Here is a 20,614-nt window from a genome sequence, read left to right as displayed (position 1 = left end):
GAGTTCACTCTAAACATTTTTACTCCCTCTAAACATTTCTGTTGATATTTTCAAGGAATAAACATATAAGTTTCTTCTACCTTGTGACTTTTAACGTATTTTGGCAAGAATACGAGTTATTTCGTTAATATTTTATAATTAAAAATAAAATACAAGTAAAACTCTGCTAAAGATATTTTTTTAATAGACTAAAGCCACCAATGACGCCACAGTAGACACTATAATATTCTCAGTCCTCAATCATCACTGAAGAAGCTGAGCATGTCACTTGCAAAACTAGAGGACGATGTGGACGCCACACATTTCACCATCGGTTTCTTCAACACAAGCCCCACCACGGCTCTTATTGCGAGGTTGAGCCGCCAGGAAGTGGTCATGGGGGTGATTTTCCCACGCTTCATCTTGTTATGCTATCAGATGTGATCTCAAGGAAAGAAGCAGCGACGGCTTCGCTGGGAGTGGTGACCAACACCTTGCTTGCGACGCAGGCATTGTGGAAGATGTCCCTCAAGAAGTGCCAGAGCTCGTCGCTCCACACGTCGCCCAACATGATCAAGTACCGCTTTTTCCTCGACCGCCTTTACCATGCTCCTTGCCTCAACCCTCCACTCGTACTCCCGCCAGAGAATCTGCCTTGGAATCTCCCCAACTTCGTCAAGTCTGTTCGGAATTAAGATCCAAACACAGATCTCAAAGTGCTCTACCGCAACTTTGCTATTATATATCCTGCCAGCCAGATGGGTTTTGCGTCTCTCTTCACCACCCAAGACTGCGACGACCGACTGCCTCGACTCTCGTCCCTCTAATAGAGTGCTTGTCACATCTTTGGCTGCCATGTGTACGTACCTAAGAAGATGCTCTTCCGGCCAATGCATAAAGAAGGGGAGGTCGATGGGCACATTTTCACCACCAGGGCCGTACCGCTTGCCTACATCCCGAATGCTGACCAGCAACGCATTGATATTTTCAATGTTGCGGCCAAGATTTCGTGGCTTATCAACTTTCCTTTTAGAACGCAGTTCCTCTTAGGTAATTTCCGCCATTGACCGCAAGCAGATCGTAAATGTTGAGAATGTCTTGGATGAGGATGGCCACCTTCCTCATTTGCCCTACATACACCTTCACGGAATGTTCCTCCTTGGTAGTCCCTTCCATTGACCAGTTCAGTGGATCCAGCTCGTTCCTCAACCTTTCGATCCACATGGTACAGTATAGGCAGAAGATTAACCAGCTTGTCCAGCTTCTTTGAGTTGCTATAAAGTTGCGATTAACTTTCCAGGATGTTTCTTAAACAGAAGCTTTGCTCGGTTAACTTAAGAGTTTGAAATAACTATTTATTTAGTATGCAAATATCCAAGATAATGAGAAAATGAAAATATAGGTGTGGACAATATAATTCAATATCATTTAATGCGTGCAGTGGACCCCTTGATACCAGTTCAATAACAGAACATGAGATCTGTTACAGAAATCGATTTCTTAATACAAACCACACAACACAACACAAACCTTAATTAGCTCTAAGCAGCTGTTTTAAAAGAAGAGAAGAGAAGCCGAGTGTAACATATATACAAAATGTGCTATCCTCATTAAAACTGTAATAAGATTTAGGAAGATCTTTAAGGAAGTGAAGTAATAAGAAACGGTTGAGCTAATTGATTTAACAAATACAGTTAGTTATTACAAAGATAAAAAAACACACAGACCACGCAGAAAGTACAAATCTTTTTTGACCACCAGCCCAAGAATGATCGTTGATTAGGATAAAAATAATATCTGGGATATCAATTCATGATATATTCTGTCTCAGCGTTCCCATAAATCCTAGATTGTTGAGACTGCAAAAGAGAGTGATATTGTCAGGCACGAGTTTAGAAAGATGCAATAAAAAATGAAAAAGAGTCTGGACTTTGCATAGCTTGGAAAAATCGAAGTTCGGAAAATTCCTACAGGGCATGTATGTAGATGTATATGTATACACGTACCTTTGTTTTTACGCGTCCTCAATGCTGTCTCTGATAATGGAGCTAAGCTGATCACCTGTGAAATTTGACGAACCAGTGTTCTCCCACCGAAAATTTGTGACCGAGTCTGTATATCCTTCGTCGTTTCCGTGAGAGAAGCTCAGCCGAGAATATTGCACACGGGCACTATATGTGTCTACATCCAACCAACCAGTGCTAAGGCGAGTTAGTAGATCTCGCTCCCCGATCTTGTATGAAATGTAGCTTCTCCCATCAGGGCTTATGTAACAGAAAAGAACAGCCGCTACGTGCTTTATTTTTGGAAACTCCAAGTGCTTGTCTGGTTGGATGCGAAGCACGAACCCGTCGGGCATATCGTAGAACGACAGGACTTTCAGCAAGCTCAACCGGGCGATGCCATCTGGTACTTCCCTCAGAAGTGGGCTCGGTCCAATCCTCAATTCTTCAAGAAGAGGCATCGTACCTTCTGCGATCTCGACCGTCTCTAGTTTCCACATCTCCCTTAAAACAAGCAGCTTGAGTTTTATGAAACCTTCATTGAAGGTGAGCCGAGGTTCCTTGCTCGCCCCGTAGAGCCACAGAGACTCCAAATTAGGCAAAAGGCAGAGGTTGTGTAGTGGATCGTCGACTGGGATGGAGAGGCTCAAGCACACTGTGCGAAGGTTTCGAAGCTGGGAAATCCAATTGGGGATGCCCCGAAGCTCGCCTTTCAGGATCAAACACTCCAACTGAGTTGGCGGGGTCACGACATTTTGCAAGTCTAGACTCTCGTTCTTCATCGATTCTATGTGTAAAGACTTGAGGTTCGCCATCTCGCAAATGCAGGCGCATAGAGCATCCGCGAGGACGGAGGTCAGTCTCGAGACTCTCAAGCTTCTCAATTGCTTCAAATTCTTCATCTCTTCTACAACATTCATGCCACTGAGCTTCGCATCAACGGTTGTGAGCGTCTGAAGGTTTGCAAGAGCCCCGATCCCGTTCTTGATCTTCACTCCTCTTGCAGAGTCCACGCTGGCTCCATCCACACTTTTGTGGCTAGCGAGTAAGTGTCGGAGGCTACCGAGTTTTGCGATCACCGTTGGTAGTTCAGTCAAGAGGCTGCCACTTAGATCAAACACCTCCAGTTTGCTGAGTGCGCCTACGGCGTCTGGGAGTTTTCTAACTCTCGTGTTCTTCAAACTCAGGTACTTAAGATACAAGAGATCTCCCACTTCTTTGGGAAGTACTTCCAGAGCAGAATCTTCCATATCCAGTATTATCATAAGATTAAACTTCTTGAACAACCTAATCAACACAGATCCGTTCAGATGGCCTTTATCCGAAAGAAAAACAGAACGAACCCAAGATTGTTTGATGGTGTTCAAAGACCGTCGTAGGGTGTCGACAGAGGAGATCTTCATGCGTCCATATCGACCGTCATCAACCATACAGAAGTTGCGATTGGCAGCCTTCCTCTGGAGGATCATGTGTATCAACTCATGGGTGCAGCAAAACTTGTCGATTCCGTACCCTTCACATACTGTCACCAGGTTTCTGCGTACGAGCTCCTGCAAGTACTCATCTGCAACATCTTCTGGGGTCTTTCCTTGCATTTCTTGTATGAAACCCTCTCCGATCCACAACCTGATCAGCTTCTCATTGTGGATCAGCGACTTTTCCGCAAAGACGCTGAAATACATGAAACACTTCTTCAGGTGTGGAGGCAAATAGTTGAAGGCAAGGGAGACCAAATTATTGATGCTGCTGAGCATGTTGAAGTTTGGGGACTCCTCCCACTCCTCAAGGACCCTCTGCCACTCCTCCGGAACCTTTGGTCTTTCTGACAGCAAGGCCCCCATGGCTTGGATTTTCAGCGGCAAGCCTCCGCATTTTTTAACGATCTCGACCGACGCTCGATGGAGCTCCTCGGGGCAACGTCCCTCAAACGTGGTCTTGCAGAAGAGCTCCCACGACTCATCATCCGTAAGAGGCTTCACCAAGTGGATGTGATCCGACGGGTGCTCGATGAAAGAAGTTGCCACGTCTTTGCTGCGAGTGGTGATCATCACCCTGCTACCTACACCGTCATCGGGCAAGAAGTCCCTCGCGACGCCCCAGAGCTTGTCGCGCACGTCATCGAACACGATCAAGTAGCATCTACCCCTCAGCGACTCCATCACCGAGGCCGCCAGCTTCAAAATCTCATCTGCTGTGAACCCTTCGTCCACGATCCAAGCACGGTACTCGAAATGTTCAGCCACCGCGTCGCTGTCGTATATCCTCTTGGCCAGAAATGTTTTGCCACTCCCAGCCCTGCCTAAGACCGCGACGACCGACCTCCTCAACTCTCCTCCCAGCAAGACATTGTTCGTCAGATCTTGGGCGGCGCCGGCACCAATAAGTTCCTCTTTTGGTTCAGAGATAAACAGAAGGGGGCGGTTGACCACCGCGGAGCTCACGCGCTCTCCAATTGGTTGATTTTGGCCGGCAGCCAGCGGTTCGCAGTGCTTCACACCGCCTTTCGCCTGGATGTCGACCAGCAAGGCCTTGATGTTTCCAATATTGCGGCCCAGATTGCCGCGCTGTCAGCTTTCCTATCAGAGCGCCCATTTTTCTCAGGTAACCTCTCTGCTTGACCGTCATCAAATTGTATTCATCCAAAACACAATTGATGAGGTTGACCACTTCCCTCATCTGACTCGCGTTCATCTTCACGTTATCATCGCTATCGATTCTTTTGTCCGCCTCTTCCATGGACCGGTTCAGTAGATCCAGCTGTATCCTAAGCCATTCGATTTCTGATTTTATACCCGTTCCTGGTGATTGGTACGATCTCGCACTCGTTGGTACAATTGGCTCCGACATTTTCTTGGCTTTGAAAACGTTCGATTGTGTACTCAAAAAGTGTGCTGTTTGCTATTGAGAGGTGATGGGTTTCACCGTGAAGCGTAACAAGCGGGTTTTTTTTTTTTTTTTTTTTTTTTTTAAAACGAAACACTACGAACAAGAAAAATTAATAATTTCATCATTGGCCCCTCAACTCCTAAACGTTTAACGCTTCGCCCTTGATGTTGAAAATCGTACAAAACTTATCTTGTAATTCTACATCATAACAAATATAGTCCTTTTGTCAAAATTTCTGTAACAGTGTTAAGAAATTAAAGATAAAAATATTTTTTTCCTTTATATTCTTTGTTTTATTTTTTTATTATTTTGTTTAAAAATTAAAAAATCTAATGTTTTTATTATTATTATTATTACTCTCTCTCTCTCTCTCTCATTTAACAATACAAGTAATACACTATAATCTATTTTTATGCTCAGAGGCAGGGCCGGCTTAACAAATTTCGAGGCCTAAAGCGAATTTTCAAAATAGACCTTATTGATACTATCAAATAATAATACCAATATTTGAAAGAAAAAAAAAATTCACAAAGTAAAGCAAGCAGCTTTTTTTCTTTTTTTTTAAACAACACTTAGACCTAATGTGGAACAATGGAAAGATGATTGTTTGTGTATATTGATTTTTTTTATGATCATTCGTAACTGCGATATGCAAAGAAAATATTTAGTGAGGGTAACTAGCTAAATATTGGAAATAGGCCTTTCTTTCTTTGTTTGTTTTTTTTTTGGAAAAGAAAATAGGACTTTTTATAATGGGCTTTCTCTGATATCAGAACCTTGGTATCACCATTCCTGCTCTGAATGATCAATTTGATAAACAAATGAATGGACAGCAATGAACTTGTTCAAGATGCTGCTAAAGTACAGGCCAGAGGACAAGCCTGAGAAGAAGGACAGGCTTTTGAAGAGAGCTCAGAAGCTGTTAAAGATATTGGGCCTTTTAAATTTTTGGGCCTAAAGCAGTTGCTTTATTACCCTAAGGATAAAGCCGGGCCTGCTCAGAGGCAATACAATATATAATAGATGTTTGATAAAAAAAACAAAATACAATATAAAATATAATAGATACAATACATAGATAAAAAAAAATCCTTCCATGATATATATATATATTAGGAGAGCAAAAATTTATTATTACACACAGACTCAATTTACTAATCATTCTGCAGTACCATCAAAATTACAGAAATGCCACTCCTCTACAACTTAAATTTTACAAAACTGCGCTTTAAATATCATTAAAAAAGGGAAGAAAATTCCAGAAATCGATGTGTGCATAAGAAAAATCCAAATATCAACGGAAGCTGCTGTGACTTTTCATACGTCTTTTTGTGTGTATATCATTACCCTTCAACGTGCTTGAGGTAATTATAGCCTATGGACCAACTCATTAAAAGAGTCGGTGTACTATACTTCCTGACCTTTCATTTATCTACATAGATGAATTAAAAAAAAAATCGTTGATAATAATCCCTCAAGCTGAGAACCTGCCACGTCATGAAGATCCAATATGCAACGCACTGCTGTCCTTAGCTCGCAGCTCGCTCAACCCTTGCCGTAAATTTCAATACTAGATAAGTATGAGTCATTTTTCACCGCCTCTACTTTACTTCCAAAGGCTTCTATGTCATTTTTTCTCTTCTTCCACGCAGAATAAACCAGTAAAGAGGGAAAAAAAAAAAACTGGACGAAGAACAAAGTCAAGAACAACGTATCTTAAGGAAGTTTGGAAAAAAAAATCCTGACCAAGAACAAAGCCAAGAACAACGTATCTCAAGGAAGTTAAAAATCCCCTTCACTAAGAACTTATCTCAAAGAGGTGAAGAAGAACCAACGTGAGTACACAGGTTTGTCCATCTTTCTCTTCTTCTGTTTCTTTCTCGCACCCTTTCTATTTCGTGTATATGGGTACACAAAATATCTGTCATAAATTTTTTGTTATAACTCACATTTTGATAGCTGGGTTTTTTTATTTTTTATTTGAGGTCTCAATGAATCCATCTTAATTTTGTTTTATCTGTATTTGTATCTGTTTTTGGAGAGGATTTATCGAAGTAAAATTTGCATTTTTCATAGAAATAGTGACTGCTTGGCAGATGTTTGATGAAGGCTTGACCTCCGGGCGAGCTCGACCTCCAAGCAGGGTCGACCTCCGGGCGAGTGTTAGAAATATTGCCCACTTGAAGATAATGAATAAATGATTACTAAATTCGATAATAAGATTACTTTATTAGCATTATATGATTAGTGGGTTGAGTTCTAAACAATTAGAATCAATAACAACTATCTTCCATAGCCTCCGTATCTAACTGAGTCACGTGCTGGGCACCTGAGTTCGGGCGGTGTGCTAAAACATGGTCGATGACTGATATACGCCTGGAAAGCTATATCTAAAGTCATATATGTGGAACACATGGGTGAAGCCTGATCACTATGTGGGAGCATTCTACACTTGTGGTAAGTGTACGACCTGGACAGGTCTTGGTGTAGATGTGTCGTTTAAGGACCGTTACGACACACTAACCGAGGTCACTATGATGGTCACAGTGAGACTTGATCTAAATCCTGAAGTGATCATGGACACTGGGTTATGTTACTGAGCTCTTTGACTCATTCGCTAAAAGGCTATTCATGCTAATCACAGCTTATGTCTTGGGAGTTTTCTCAGAGCATGATTCGAGTGGGAAGTGATTTACAGATACGGAATCCAGCCTTCCTGAAAGAAGGTTAATGTTCACTCACCTAACCTAAGGGTTGATTCCAGAACCGATGGATTGCTAGCACTTTCGAAGTAAGTAACGTCGAAAGAATCTTTCGCTGGGGAAGCAACAATGCTTAGGGCTGATATGTATCAAGAGAAGTATAACGGATAAATTGACTTCTCTCGATACGGGTTGAACCTGGAGGATCTTGATCACGAACTAACTATATCAGTGGACACTCGTCACGATGAGTAAATATAATTCTAGTATAAAGGAGAGTTCAGTCTTGGCTTACAAGGTGGAGTATTTGACCAAGATTAGACGAATCGATGGACAAAAGAGAAAGGACTATTTCATCTTTTTCATCGGATTTGTTAAGCTCCTATTACTAGGTCCATAGTCCCCGATTCGGCTCTGATAAAGGCGGATAAGAACTTTCTTATAATAATGTTTATCATTATTAATCTCACTTGCTGTAATTGTGATTGACAGCATTAATTCTGGAAAACGGGTATTCGCAGAATTAAATAAATATTTATGGTAGAATTGTTTATTTATTGTTTGATCAAGTAAATAAACAATTATTAATTATTTGTTTATTGTTGGACCAAGTAAATAAATAATTAATTGGGTTTTAAGCAATTGGGCCTTGCACAAATATGAAAGTCGGATTTAGGGTTTTGGCACTAGGGTTTGCGCAAATCCCCTTGGCCGTGTGCCTAAAAACCGATTTTTATAATATTGGTATTTACCAATATTTTCTCTTTAGTTGTTTAAATAAAGGAGAGAGAATAATATAAGATATTTTCCTATATTTTCTCCTTATTTAAATGAGAGTATTTAGGAGAATATTTAGGAGAATATTTAGGAGAAAATTTAGGAGAATAATATATTCTCCTTTATTATCTCACTAAATAAATTATTCTCTATTTAAATATCCCATAGATATTGATCTGATGGATGAGAGAAAAAGTAGGATTCACTTGTTGAGATCCAAGGGCCTAGATTAAATCCTCTAGTGTGAACACAATAAAAGGAAATAAAATATTCTGGAAGATTCCAAGAATATCTCCTTTTACTATTATAAATAGGGGTTCATGAGAAGACAAAAATAGGCAATTATTTGAAGCAATTTTTGGTGAAAATTTCGTGCTCTCTAGCCTACCTTGGCCGAGCACTTCACTTCTCTTCCCCTCGGAAAATTCGTTTCCATTCTTAGTAAAATAAGAGCGAGATCTCGAAACACCTAGTTTCGTGATCTAGTGAGATAAAGACTGTGCCCACTCATCTTTCTTATTCGCCTCGGAGATTACGTTTCGGAAGACTAAGGTGTCATCCTCGAGTCCTTCATCAAGACGACTCAAGACGAAGACGGATTGTGAAAGCTTTCAGTTCGTGAGCCAAAAACTGTAAGTATTCGTTTTTCGTTCAAATCGGTTGCTTGACTTATATGCTCTCGTGAATTAAATTAATTAAACATAACTAGATCTTGTTAATTATAACCATAATTTAATTAGCTTATGATCAGCGTAATTAATTATTTTTCCGCATTAATATGGTTATATGGTGGAATCATCTCAAAAGAGGCGCGTCGGAGCGATCGTTCGTGTCCGATGCGAGCTCGACCTCCAGAAGAGCTCGACCACCAGGCGAGCTCGACCTCCAGGCAGGCTCGACCTCCAGGCGAGCTCGATCTCCAGGCAGGATCGACCTCCAGGCCAAGCTCGACCTCTAGGCGAGCTCGACCACCCTAGGTGGGCTCGACTTCTAGGCAGCTCGACCTCCAGGCCAGGCTCGACCTCCTGCCAGGCTCGACCTCCAGGCGAGCTCGACCCCCCAGGCGAGCTCGACCTCCAAGCCAGGCTCGACCTCCAGGCGAGCTCGACCCCCCGGGCGAGCTCGACCCCCGGGCGAGCTCGACCCCCGGGCGAGCTCGACCTCCAGGCGAGCTCGACCCCCCGGGCGAGCTCGACCTCCAGGCGAGCTCAACCCCCCGGGCGAGCTCGACCTCCAGGCGAGCTCGATCCCCCGGGCGAGCTCGACCTCAAGGCAGGCTCGGCCTCCAAGCGAGCTCGACCTCCAGGCGAGCTCGACCCCCCAGGCGAGCTCGACCCCCTAGGCGAGCTCGACCTCCAAGCCAGGCTCGACCTCCAGGCGAGCTCGACCCCCGGGCGGGCTCGACCTCTAGGTGAGCTCGATTTCCCGGGCGAGCTCGACCTCCAGACGAGCTCGACCCCCGGGCGAGCTCGACCTCCAGGCGAGCTCGACCTCCAGGCGAGCTCGACCCTCAGGCGAGCTCGACCTCCAGGCGAGCTCGACCCCCCAGACGAGCTCGACCTCCAAGCCAGGCTCGACCTCCAGGCGAGCTCGACCTCCAAGCCAGGCTCGACCCCCGGGCGAGCTCGATCTCCCGGGGCGAGCTCGACCTCCAGGCGAGCTCGACCCCCGGATGAGCTCGACCCCCGGGCGAGGCGAGCTCGACCCCCCGGGCGAGCTCGACCTCCAGGCGAGCTCGCCCTCCAGGCGAGCTCGCCCTCCAAGCAAGCTCGACCCTCAGGCGAGCTCGACCTCCAAGCGAGCTCGACCCCCAGGCGAGCTCGACCTCCAAGCCAGGCTCGACCTCCAGGCGAGCTCGACCTCCAAGCCAGGCTCGACCCCCGGGCGAGCTCGACCCCCGGGCGAGCTCGACCCCCGGGCGAGCTCGCCCTCTAGGCGAGCTCGACCTCCATGCGAGCTCGACCCTCAGGCGAGCTCGACCTCCAAGCCAGGCTCGACCTCCAGGCGAGCTCGACCCCCGGGCGAGCTCGACCTCCAGGCGAGTTCGACCCCCCGGGCGAGCTCGACCTCCAGGCAGGCTCGGCCTCCAAGCGAGCTCGACCCCCCAGGCGAGCTCGACCTCCAAGCCAGGCTCGACCTCCAGGCGAGCTCGACCCCCGGGCGAGCTCGACCCCAGGGCGAGCTCGGCCCCGGGCGAGCTCGACCTCCAAGCGAGCTCGACCTCCGGACGAGCTCGACCTCCAAGCGAGCTCGACCCCCGGGCGAGCTCGACCCTCGAGGGGATGTCACGGCCCAATAAAGATGGCTGGGCCACGTGAACCATCTGACCCAATGGAGCCCTACTTTCCCATGGAGGTTTTGACCCAAGACAGATTTGGGCCCAACAAGCTGCAAGGCCCAAAGGAAATTTCGCCCAACCCACGTTCTAGAAGGTCTCTCAAGTCATGCCCCCGGGCGAGCTCGACCCCCGGGCGAGCTCGACCTCCGGGCAGGCTCGGCCTCCAAGCGAGCTCGACCTCCAGGCGAGCTCGACCTCTAGACGAGCTCGACCCCCCGGGCGAGCTCGACCCCCGGGCGAGCTCGACCTCCAGGCGAGCTGGCGAGCTCGACCCCCCAGGCGAGCTCGACCTCCAAGCCAGGCTCGACCTCCAGGCGAGCTCGACCTCCAAGCCAGGCTCGACCCCCGGGCGAGCTCGACCTCCAATGTCAGCCACGTGCGTAGCACGTGGATCCTCTACTAGTATATATATATATATATATCAATCTGGAAAAAAAAATTAAATAAATAAATGAAAATTTACACAGTATCACTTAACAGAAAACACATCAAACTGTACCTACAAGTATCAATATTCTAGATAAAAAAAAACAAAAAAATACACTTCCAGTCTTAAGAAAATACTAAAAGCATTACTATGATTATTGTAATAGTTCAAGTATATAAAACGAGAAATTGATTTTAAAGAAACTCATGACCCGTTGTGCAAGAAAATTCTTTTCTTTTTGCAAGAATTGAATTCTCTCAATATCAGTATTAAGAACATGCTACAAGACTAAGGGATTAATGATGAGTCTCTCAAACAAAATATATATATGAGTAGAAGAAAAGAAAAAAATATAAAAAAATCCAAAAGAATCAAGAATTGCAAAATAAATCAAAGTAAAAAAAAAAAAACCAATACTACAATGTATGGGTTTAAGGGGGTCATCACCTAGGCGGCAGTGGAGCAGTAGGCCATCTCAGAAGTAGGAAAATGCTGGAAAAATCCATAATACCAAACCATGTTTGTAAGACCATCTCCAATCCAAAAACCAAATTTGGTATAATTTTATACCAAATTTGGTATAGCTACAGTGTTTACACTCCAGCTCGCAACATCAAATCCTACCCCAAAAAGAATATTCTATTTTTATACTTTTCAATACTACTTTATATTAATTTCATACTAACCCATCTATTAATATGTTATGCCAATATTAATCTTATTAAACATTAATTTATTTTTCTATGTCAATAATATTAAATTAATTTATATTTATATTAAATATTATGTTAATATTACAATATTAAAATATAAAAATTAACTAATAAAAACAAATATTATTTATATTTATATTAAAGATAGTTTTGTTCAAGTAATTTGTGTGTTTATTTTGAATTATGCATGCTTTTGTATTTTTTTCTATTATATGGCGTACGTTGTAAGTTTTATTTTTATTTAAGATTGTATTTGTATAATTATTAGTATAATTGGTATGTATTTTATTTGATTGTATTGTGCTTAATTAATGTTATGTATTATTATCAATGTCATATTATTTACTCTATTTTTTAATTGATAATATGTATTTTTTTGTATAAAGTATTTAAATTAGGGTCTAAATTAGAAATTAATTTTTGTCTGGGTTGATTTGTAATTACAAATATTTCACCCCAAATTGAGGTGGATAAATAGTTTCACCCCAAATTTGGGGTGGGTTGGAGCAATCCCACCCCAAATATATGTTCAATCCCACCCCAAATTAAGGGTGGGTTGGAGATTGTCTAATTGGTAAATAACATTCAAAGAAATTCTTACAACGTGTGTAGCAGTGCTCCTTCAGATTCTAGAATCAAATTTGAATTCACAAATCCAACAATCACCACCAATTCAAAGAATCAAACCCGTAAAGCGAAAACCCCAAAAAGAAGGGATTATCTTGAAGGAGATGGAAAAAACACCGATACTGTCACAACCCGCGACCTCTCGTCGCCGGTTCACGAGCCGCGACGGTGGGTTACGTCACAAGTCACAACATCAATATAATAATATATCTCATATCAACATAAACAGAATTAAATAAACATAATAATCATAATACTTATATTAAACATAATACGATAACATATAAGTATTATAAGTCGTTATATAAAAATATAAGTCGTTATATAAAAACCTGGGTAAATTTTTCTTTTTTCTCAATTCAAACTTTGAGTGTCGCAACGACTCTAAATATTTCGATCACCCTCGCGCCAACCAGCAATCCGTAAAGCTCTTTGCACGGCGTTGGCGTATGAGCGGGGTCCGTTATCTCCGCTATCCACTTGTCTCACGATATCAACGTTGAGTTCATGCATATATTTCATCTTCCTAGCCTGATCAGTAGGGACTAGGGAAGGAGCGAACCTGGCTAACGTGTCGAACTTTGTCATATATTCTGATACCGACATTGAACCTTGGCATAGGCTCATAAATTCGCGTACCTTGTTCGACAGGTTAGCTTCACTCAGGTACTTTCCGTGAAAGAGATTGAGGGAATGGACCCACGTCATCGTGTGAACATCCTCAGTCAACGCCATCACCTCCCACCAGCCCCTAGCCTCATCCTCCAGTTGATTCACAGCGCAAGCCACTCTCTCGGTATCGGACAGCTGCATGTAGTTAAAGACCTGTTGCATCTTCTTAACCCAATTCTCTGCTGCAGCTGGATCCCCATGGCCGTCAAACGTCGGAGGCTTCTGCTTACGAAACCTCTCGTATATCGGCTCGCTCACAAGAGGAACGACGTCAGGAATCTAGAAATTGAGCTCATCGGGAGGCTCCACATATATTGGCGGTGGATTCTCTTGTCGTTCCTCTGGAACTGGAGGCACTGGGTGTTGTGGAGGCGGCGCGTTCAGCCTCGTTAAGAGTTCTGCGATCGTGCGGTTCTGCTCTTCCAGCTGTTGTGCGAGCCTTTGATTCAGTTCATCTCTTTGGGTCGCGGCAGCAGCTTGTCTCTCCAGCGTGCGTCTGATCTCCGCGAGATCCGCCGCTGTAACATTCTCGGCATTTGTTGGGTCTCGCCTAGGGCCTATGCCTTCTTAACCTACACCTGAAAGAAAGCATAATCAAATTCCAAATCACAACATCGAGAAATGCGAGAAAAGAAAACATATCAACACACGATCATAACTCAAAAACGAGATTTCATAAACGTTTCCCATATCTACATCAAGTCAAAAAGAGATATACAACCTGCATTCAGAAATCTACTAAACACATACCACATGGCAACTATCGCTATATTTACACACATCTACAGACTCCCAAAAATAGACTGGCCTTCTCCGAGGTTCAGTCAGACGGGTTTCACAAAAGAAAACATAACCCGTCAGATCAAAACAAAAATGGTACTCCTATCCTACTACATGACTAACTCGCGTCTTGAACGCTCACACAGTTGGAGCTGCCAGATGCTGGTCCTCCTTCTGGGTCCTCATCTGGATCCTCCTCTGGATCCTCATCCAGATCCTCGTCTACGTCACCATCGCCCTCGTCGATGTCATCCTCATCGTCCTCGTCGTCGGACTCTGCTTCCACGACTGGTGGTACGGCTGGCGGAACGATTGGAGGTGGTACGAAGGGTGGCGGAACTACTGGCGGAGCAGCCAGTGGTGGCACAACCGGTGGGGGAACTGGTGGAATTGCGTGCCTGAGAGTACCACCTCGAGACTAGGCTAGATACTCGACACGCTGACGCAACTCATCAATCGAAGGACAGTTATGGAGCAGCGCTGAGAATCGGAACACGGGACGCAATCCACGATAGAAGATGATCCGCTCCTCCCAGTCGTCAAGTGCGAAATGGCAGTCACTAACAATCTCCTCCTCAAAGCGATCCTCATACTGTCGAAGCGACTCAAACCCGAGCTGATAGAACTCCCGAGCCATTTCCTCCCAGTGGTCACGGTATCCTCTATGCTCAAAAGCTCCTCCCAGTACTACCAAGAACATCTGCCTCTCCCGGCAGACACCCGGGGTCGAGGCATACCTCGTCCAACGACTCAATGCCGGACCTCGGAGAAGAGTCACAACCACACTGGTGCGGAACCTATACGACATCAACACAGCATCCAACCACTCAATCGTAAGACAAACCCATCTAGTCCAGGTCAGCGTACCCCTGAAGCCACTGAAGGTCGGAGAAGATGGAGTGATGCTCAACAATGCCTCCTCGTACGTATGAATCCCAACATGTGCCATCCGTTCCTATCAAGAGACAGGCAAACGATCAGCACCAGCACGACACCACAAATCATACCTGAAACGTGTAACTCAAGTCTGTAGAAAAAGCTAACGTGAGCTCTGATACCACAAAACCTGTCACGACCCGCGACCTCTCGTCGCCGGTTCACGAGCCGCGACGGTGGGTTACGTGACAAGTCACAACATCAATATAATAATATATCTCATATCAATAGAAACAGAATTAAATAAACATAATAATCATAATACTTATATTAAACATAATACGATAACATATAAGTATTATAAGTCGTTATATAAAAATATAAGTCGTTATATAAAAACCTGGGTAAATTTTTCGTTTTTCTCAATTCAAACTTTAAGTGTCATAACGATTCTAAATATTTACATAACAGCCCCTGGGTTTACGTATAATTACATAAGATAGTTTTAAGAGCGTAGTTTACGGAAGGGGTTCAACAAAATATAGTTATAACTATAGAAGAGGTTGATCCCGAGTGAGTCTCCATAAGCCCAAGGTCAAGAGATACACGTCTGGTCTTCGTCTTCAACTTCCTTGTTCACATCAGCGCATTGCCATTTTTTACATTACCAATGGTCATAAACTATGAGTCGATTGACTCAGCAAGTGGGAGTCTTAGAAAATAAAGCAACTAATGCCATGTGATAACATGTGACGTGCAAACAACCACATAAGAATGTGTGGATGCAAATCTAACAAGTTCTAGAGCATGACTGATGTGTGCACACTCTAACTAGTACTTGTCGTCTTTAAGGTTACACGCATCCCCCGCTATAACCTTCAGAACGACAAGAGACCAGCCTTAGACTTCGAGCAGCAGTCGTCCGGCGGCCTAAGAGTTTTAACGTCTGTCTGGGATCCTCTAATGGTACCAACTTCATTCGACGTCGACGCAATTCCCAGGCCCTCATAACCCGTCAAGGTGCATTCTTCAGGTCTTCATAACCTGGCAACAAGATCGGGTGCGACTCTTGGTCTTCCCGATAAATGAGTACTCAGCGCCATCCCGCAGGCCCTCATAGCCTGTCATTGTTCTTTGCGTTTTGGTACCATTGACACAACAATTCTTTAAAGTCCGGGTACTCTGCTGCACTCAGAGTACACACCTATGCTACTTAGAGGAGTGCGACTCAGGATAAATCCTGAAAGAAATTTCATTTCTCTTCTATGCTCGTTAGTGTTTTAGGTTGAAGACTCGGGATATAACTCCCGATACTTCTACCATCGATTTGAATTCGAGAGTTAAACATGGCTCTCCTGTCTCCCCCGTTCTAATGGGTCAAGCACAGAACCTAAGGGATGATTATATCACGTAACAGAGGCTGGGTTTCTCAAATCTTACGTTTGAACTTATTGAGCGAACTCACGCTAAGTTTTCAGGAAAAGCGGCCGAAGCCTTAATCTTTGAGATTATTCGTTTTTAAAGCTTTTCATATTCTTGTTTACTAACAAGTAATAATGCACGTAAACAGAGTTATTCCCTTGGTATGTAGTTGACTTAAGTCTCCACACTTACCCAGAAAAGATCGTCTGAAAATTTGTTGACTTCCGGAGTTTCCTTGCTTTTCACGCTTCGCGAGACTCTACAGGTCCTGAAGCGTCGAGAAACTAAAGCCCGAAGTTGAAATCTCATTAGTCAATGATTCGAGGATAGCTGACGAGCTTAAGGTTCATTATCGGGATTCACTACGAGTCGGTTCAGGGGTTCGAGAATTTAATTCACTTATTTCCCGACTTTTCGGAATTTAAACTTATTCAAGACTCCTAGGAATTTGTACCAGAGAATGAGTACGAAATAAAATCCAAATCATAATTTTAACGAGTCTTAAATAAATTAAATGAATAATCCATAAATAATACAAACCGAGAATTCTACTTTAATTAACCAGAAAATTAAATTCTCGAACATTTCTTAATAAATAACTAACAATTTTTTAATACAATCTCAAATTATTAAAAATAACTCGAGTCTAACGCTAATGAGCGATAAACGACTCACGAGTGAGATCGAGCTTTACAAATTCTTTTTCTGAATTCACTATTCTTCGGCTTCGACGCGTTCAGTTTCGCCGGCTCTCGCTCGTCTCGACCTAATCTGTGATTGAGCTGTGAAATTCAGAAAACGAACCTCGAGTCAGTTCATAACACCCAATCTTTTGACTCGAAACTTAGAACCCGAAAACGAGCCACTAACAAAATTCTCAAATCCAAACCTAACTTATCATAAAATTTCCAACTTGTCATGAAATCCTTGAACTTATCACTAAATAACATAACTTGTCAATAAAACTCCAATTCAAATCCAAAGTCGACTAACCCAAATCCGAGCCAAAATATCAAATCTCAAATCACACTTCACTAACTTCAAATTCAAATTCTCAAATCAATTCTCACGTCTCTAAAATCACAAAAATTCAAGATGTCACAAACTATTTCCGACTCATCAACAAATACAAAATGAGCCCAATATCAATCATTCCCGACTAAAACGAGTACCAAAACAACCCAACAACTTCACAAACCATTTCAGAATTTTCAGCCGAGAAACCACACGGCCAACTAAAACAAACCCATGCCCATATCAAAAGAATCCAATCCAAGATCCAAGATCCAAAATCAAACCACTCCACAACCTAATTGAGCACAAACACATTCCAAAATGGGTCCTGAAATTTTCATTACAATTATATCCATTATGACATAATTATTTAATTAAATCCGTGTCCGATTGGGTTTTAATTAAATAATTAAACTGAGAATTTTCTCGTTTGTTTTCGATTAATTTAAATATATTCAAGGTTTCTCGGAAATAATTCTCGTCCTTGAGAATTTATTTTCATAAATTAAATTCCGGAATATTTCCTCGGAAAATAATTTATTATTCGAAACGAACTCGACAAATTCTTTATTTATTCCGAGATTTTCCATTACCTTAAAATAATTTAAATTGATTCGATAAACTTATACGCCCATAATTCATTCAAAAAACTTACTTGGAACACACGGAAGCTCACTTATTAAACGTAAATTTACAAACGGCGAGATTCAAAATTTATCCTTTACAGATACGTAAGTGTGTGTAGATACATATACAAAAACATGATTCTCCTTCTTTCTTTCTGATTATTTTCGTTCAATGAATAGAAGATAAAAGAAAAGGAAAGCGATGAGGGGACTTTCGGCAATATGTATGTTGAAGTATTTACGTGTAATTCCTAGTCTTTAGGAATCTGTTATCATCTCTCCGGTAGATGAAGTTTATTGTTAAAGTTTATTGTTCTTTCCTTCCTTATTTTGTTCATTGTATTTAGGAGTTGTTGGTTGTTATCATCTTGTATATATTCTACCGATCATTAATAATAGAATTAGATCAATTTTTTCCTTCTGCTCTGATCTCAATTACTTTCATGGTATCAGAGCATGACCAAATACGGTAAAAACATGCAAGGTCTCACCTCTACTCCATAGAAATCACCACAACTCCTCAACCATCGCCCACCATAAACTCGACCGACTCTCTCTCTCTCTCAACCAAAAAAATTTCTAACTCTCTACGATATTTTACGACCCGATACGATATTGTACGACGATGTACGACGGAATACGAGCTTATACGATGGCGTACGATGGACCTTCTTCGAATTCCGACGGTGGTGGAGGTCCAAAAATCCGAGCTCCCAAAACGACCAAAAAAGTGAGTTTTTCAATGATTTTCGTGTTAAATCTCACTGTATTTAGTTAGAATAGTGATTACGAGTTAGTATTTATAAGATTTGGGTTGATTTGAACTGATTTGGATCGGATTTAGAAAATTAGGATTTAAAATTAGGGATGAAATACGATGAGATACGATGAACTTCATGAATCATACGATGTCATACGATGCGACATAATGAAATTCATAAGGGTGTACGATACGATGTTATACGATGACTTTTTTTTCAAAATTTTTTGTCGTACGATGCTATACGATGATGTACGATACAGTACGATAACTTTCAATTCTGATTGATTTTTTTTTTTAGGAAAATTTGAAGTTCATTTACAACGTGTCTTTCCCGGGTCGAATCACGTACGGTGGGACCGGTATCTTGAAGACCATCAGAAAGAGGTTTGACGATCTTAACATCAAAGATCGAATTGTCGGAACTCCGTTCGAGCAATTTTTTATGGAGACCGAACTCAATTTCTCTCTAGTGCTTGTACACACTCTTCTACAACGTAAGATCGAGGTAACGACACGGGGAGATACACTTTAGATTAGGCGGTAAGAGAGTGAGATTTGGATGCCTCGAATACTCCCTAATTCGTGGGTTGAGTTATGAAGACGGTCCGTCCAAGAACGAACAAGATCAGCGTACGAGCGATAGGTTGATCACCGAGCACCTGAACGGAGTGGTTGGTTGCAAGTTGAGTGCATTGGTAACGGCGTTCGACATTTGTCAAAATCTGGACGATGCATTCAAGCTCGGTCTCTGCGTATTCGTTTCGGACTATCTACTAGGGCAACCGGCCAACCAAGTGATTGAAGAAAAATGGCAATTTTTTTTGCTTATCGTTGAAGACATGCCGTTCTTCTTCAAGATGCCTTGTGGAAATATCAGCTGGTCCGAGACATATTCCAGCCTCTCAGTCAACTTGAAGCACTATCACGAGGCCTTGCTGAAAAATTTGAAGGAAAAGTCGAACGTTGCTAAAAAAGATGCCAAGTACACGCTGATGGTAGTTTGCATACCCTTCATTACTGGGCATACGAGGCTACCCCAGAGATCGGGAGGAGATTCGGTGAAAGTCCCGGTATTCGAATGCCCAGGATGCATTCATGGTCCAACAACGTAGCCATTATGGGCAAAGACATCAAGGTCGTGTTGAATAAAAAAACGGTAACTTCTTTAATATTTCTGTCACTAACTTTGAAATATGAATAAATTTTTTGGTTTTGTAGCTAGGCGTTCTTCAAATGCTGAGACCACGGTCAGCAGAGAAAGAATTTTTTACTTTGCTCGAGACATAGACGAGCAAATGTCTATATCCGATAGACGTCGAGGGAGATGAAGCGACGGAGCTGCATAATATTGATGAGGAAATCGACGTAGTAGCGTCTATCGCGAAGGAGGCCGATGTACTCGGATTTGATGAAGAGGATGATTCAAACGAAGAACATGTTTTAGACACTCCGCGTCTTCCTCATCCAAGAGCTTCTCGTCCCAAAGTGGTCGCTCGCCCTGAAACTTCTCCTCGTTCCAAAGTTCCTGAGTATCCCGCTCCCGAAGCGGCCGCTCGTCCCGAAGATCCCGCGCCGTTTGTAATAACGAGGGAATTGTGGGAAGCACTAAGGAAATCTCAGGGGATGGTCTTAAACGCCTTGAATAGGAACAGTCGTAGAATATAGAGAATTAGGTGGGACCATGTATAAATATATTGAATAGAAATTTAATTTCGTGGTCATTCTTAGTCATTACATTCTTAATAAACATATTTTGTGACTTTTACTTCCAGATTCTCATGTGGGAAAGGCTCAACTCGTCTTCACCGACGTTACAGGTTTACCTGGGGGTGAGGTACCGACTACCCAAGCTGAAGGGGAACGACGTCGTCAGCCTAGTCCTCATCCTCCTCTTTCTCATGAGTGGCCTTCGACTAAGCCGCCATCTTCATCTCCAAGGCCTTCGTCTTCTTCTCAGAAGCGGTCTTCGACTAAGCCGCCAGTTTCTTCCCCGAAGCCATCTTCGAGTC

General features: G+C 43.0%; 1 protein-coding gene across 1 annotated transcript; it reads right to left on the bottom strand.

The window, feature by feature from the left end:
* Nucleotides 1-1,008: 1,008 nt before the first annotated feature.
* LOC149398246 (disease resistance protein RPM1-like) lies at nucleotides 1,009-4,829 on the bottom strand. The gene is made up of 3 exons (XM_089614523.1): nucleotides 4,602-4,829; nucleotides 1,998-4,489; nucleotides 1,009-1,189 (listed from the first exon to the last, which is right to left on the bottom strand). Exons 1-3 carry the CDS (start codon nucleotides 4,827-4,829, stop codon nucleotides 1,009-1,011), a joined length of 2,901 nt encoding a protein of 966 aa, XP_089470649.1.
* Between the last annotated feature and the right edge of the window lie 15,785 nt (nucleotides 4,830-20,614).

Source organism: Urtica dioica, chromosome 5, assembly GCF_054948205.1.
Source record: "Urtica dioica subsp. dioica isolate 48M chromosome 5, U.dioica_male_clone48M_v1_H2, whole genome shotgun sequence".
NCBI classification, from domain to species: Eukaryota; Viridiplantae; Streptophyta; class Magnoliopsida; order Rosales; family Urticaceae; genus Urtica; species Urtica dioica.
This window is presented reverse-complemented; position numbering and strand designations above follow the sequence as displayed.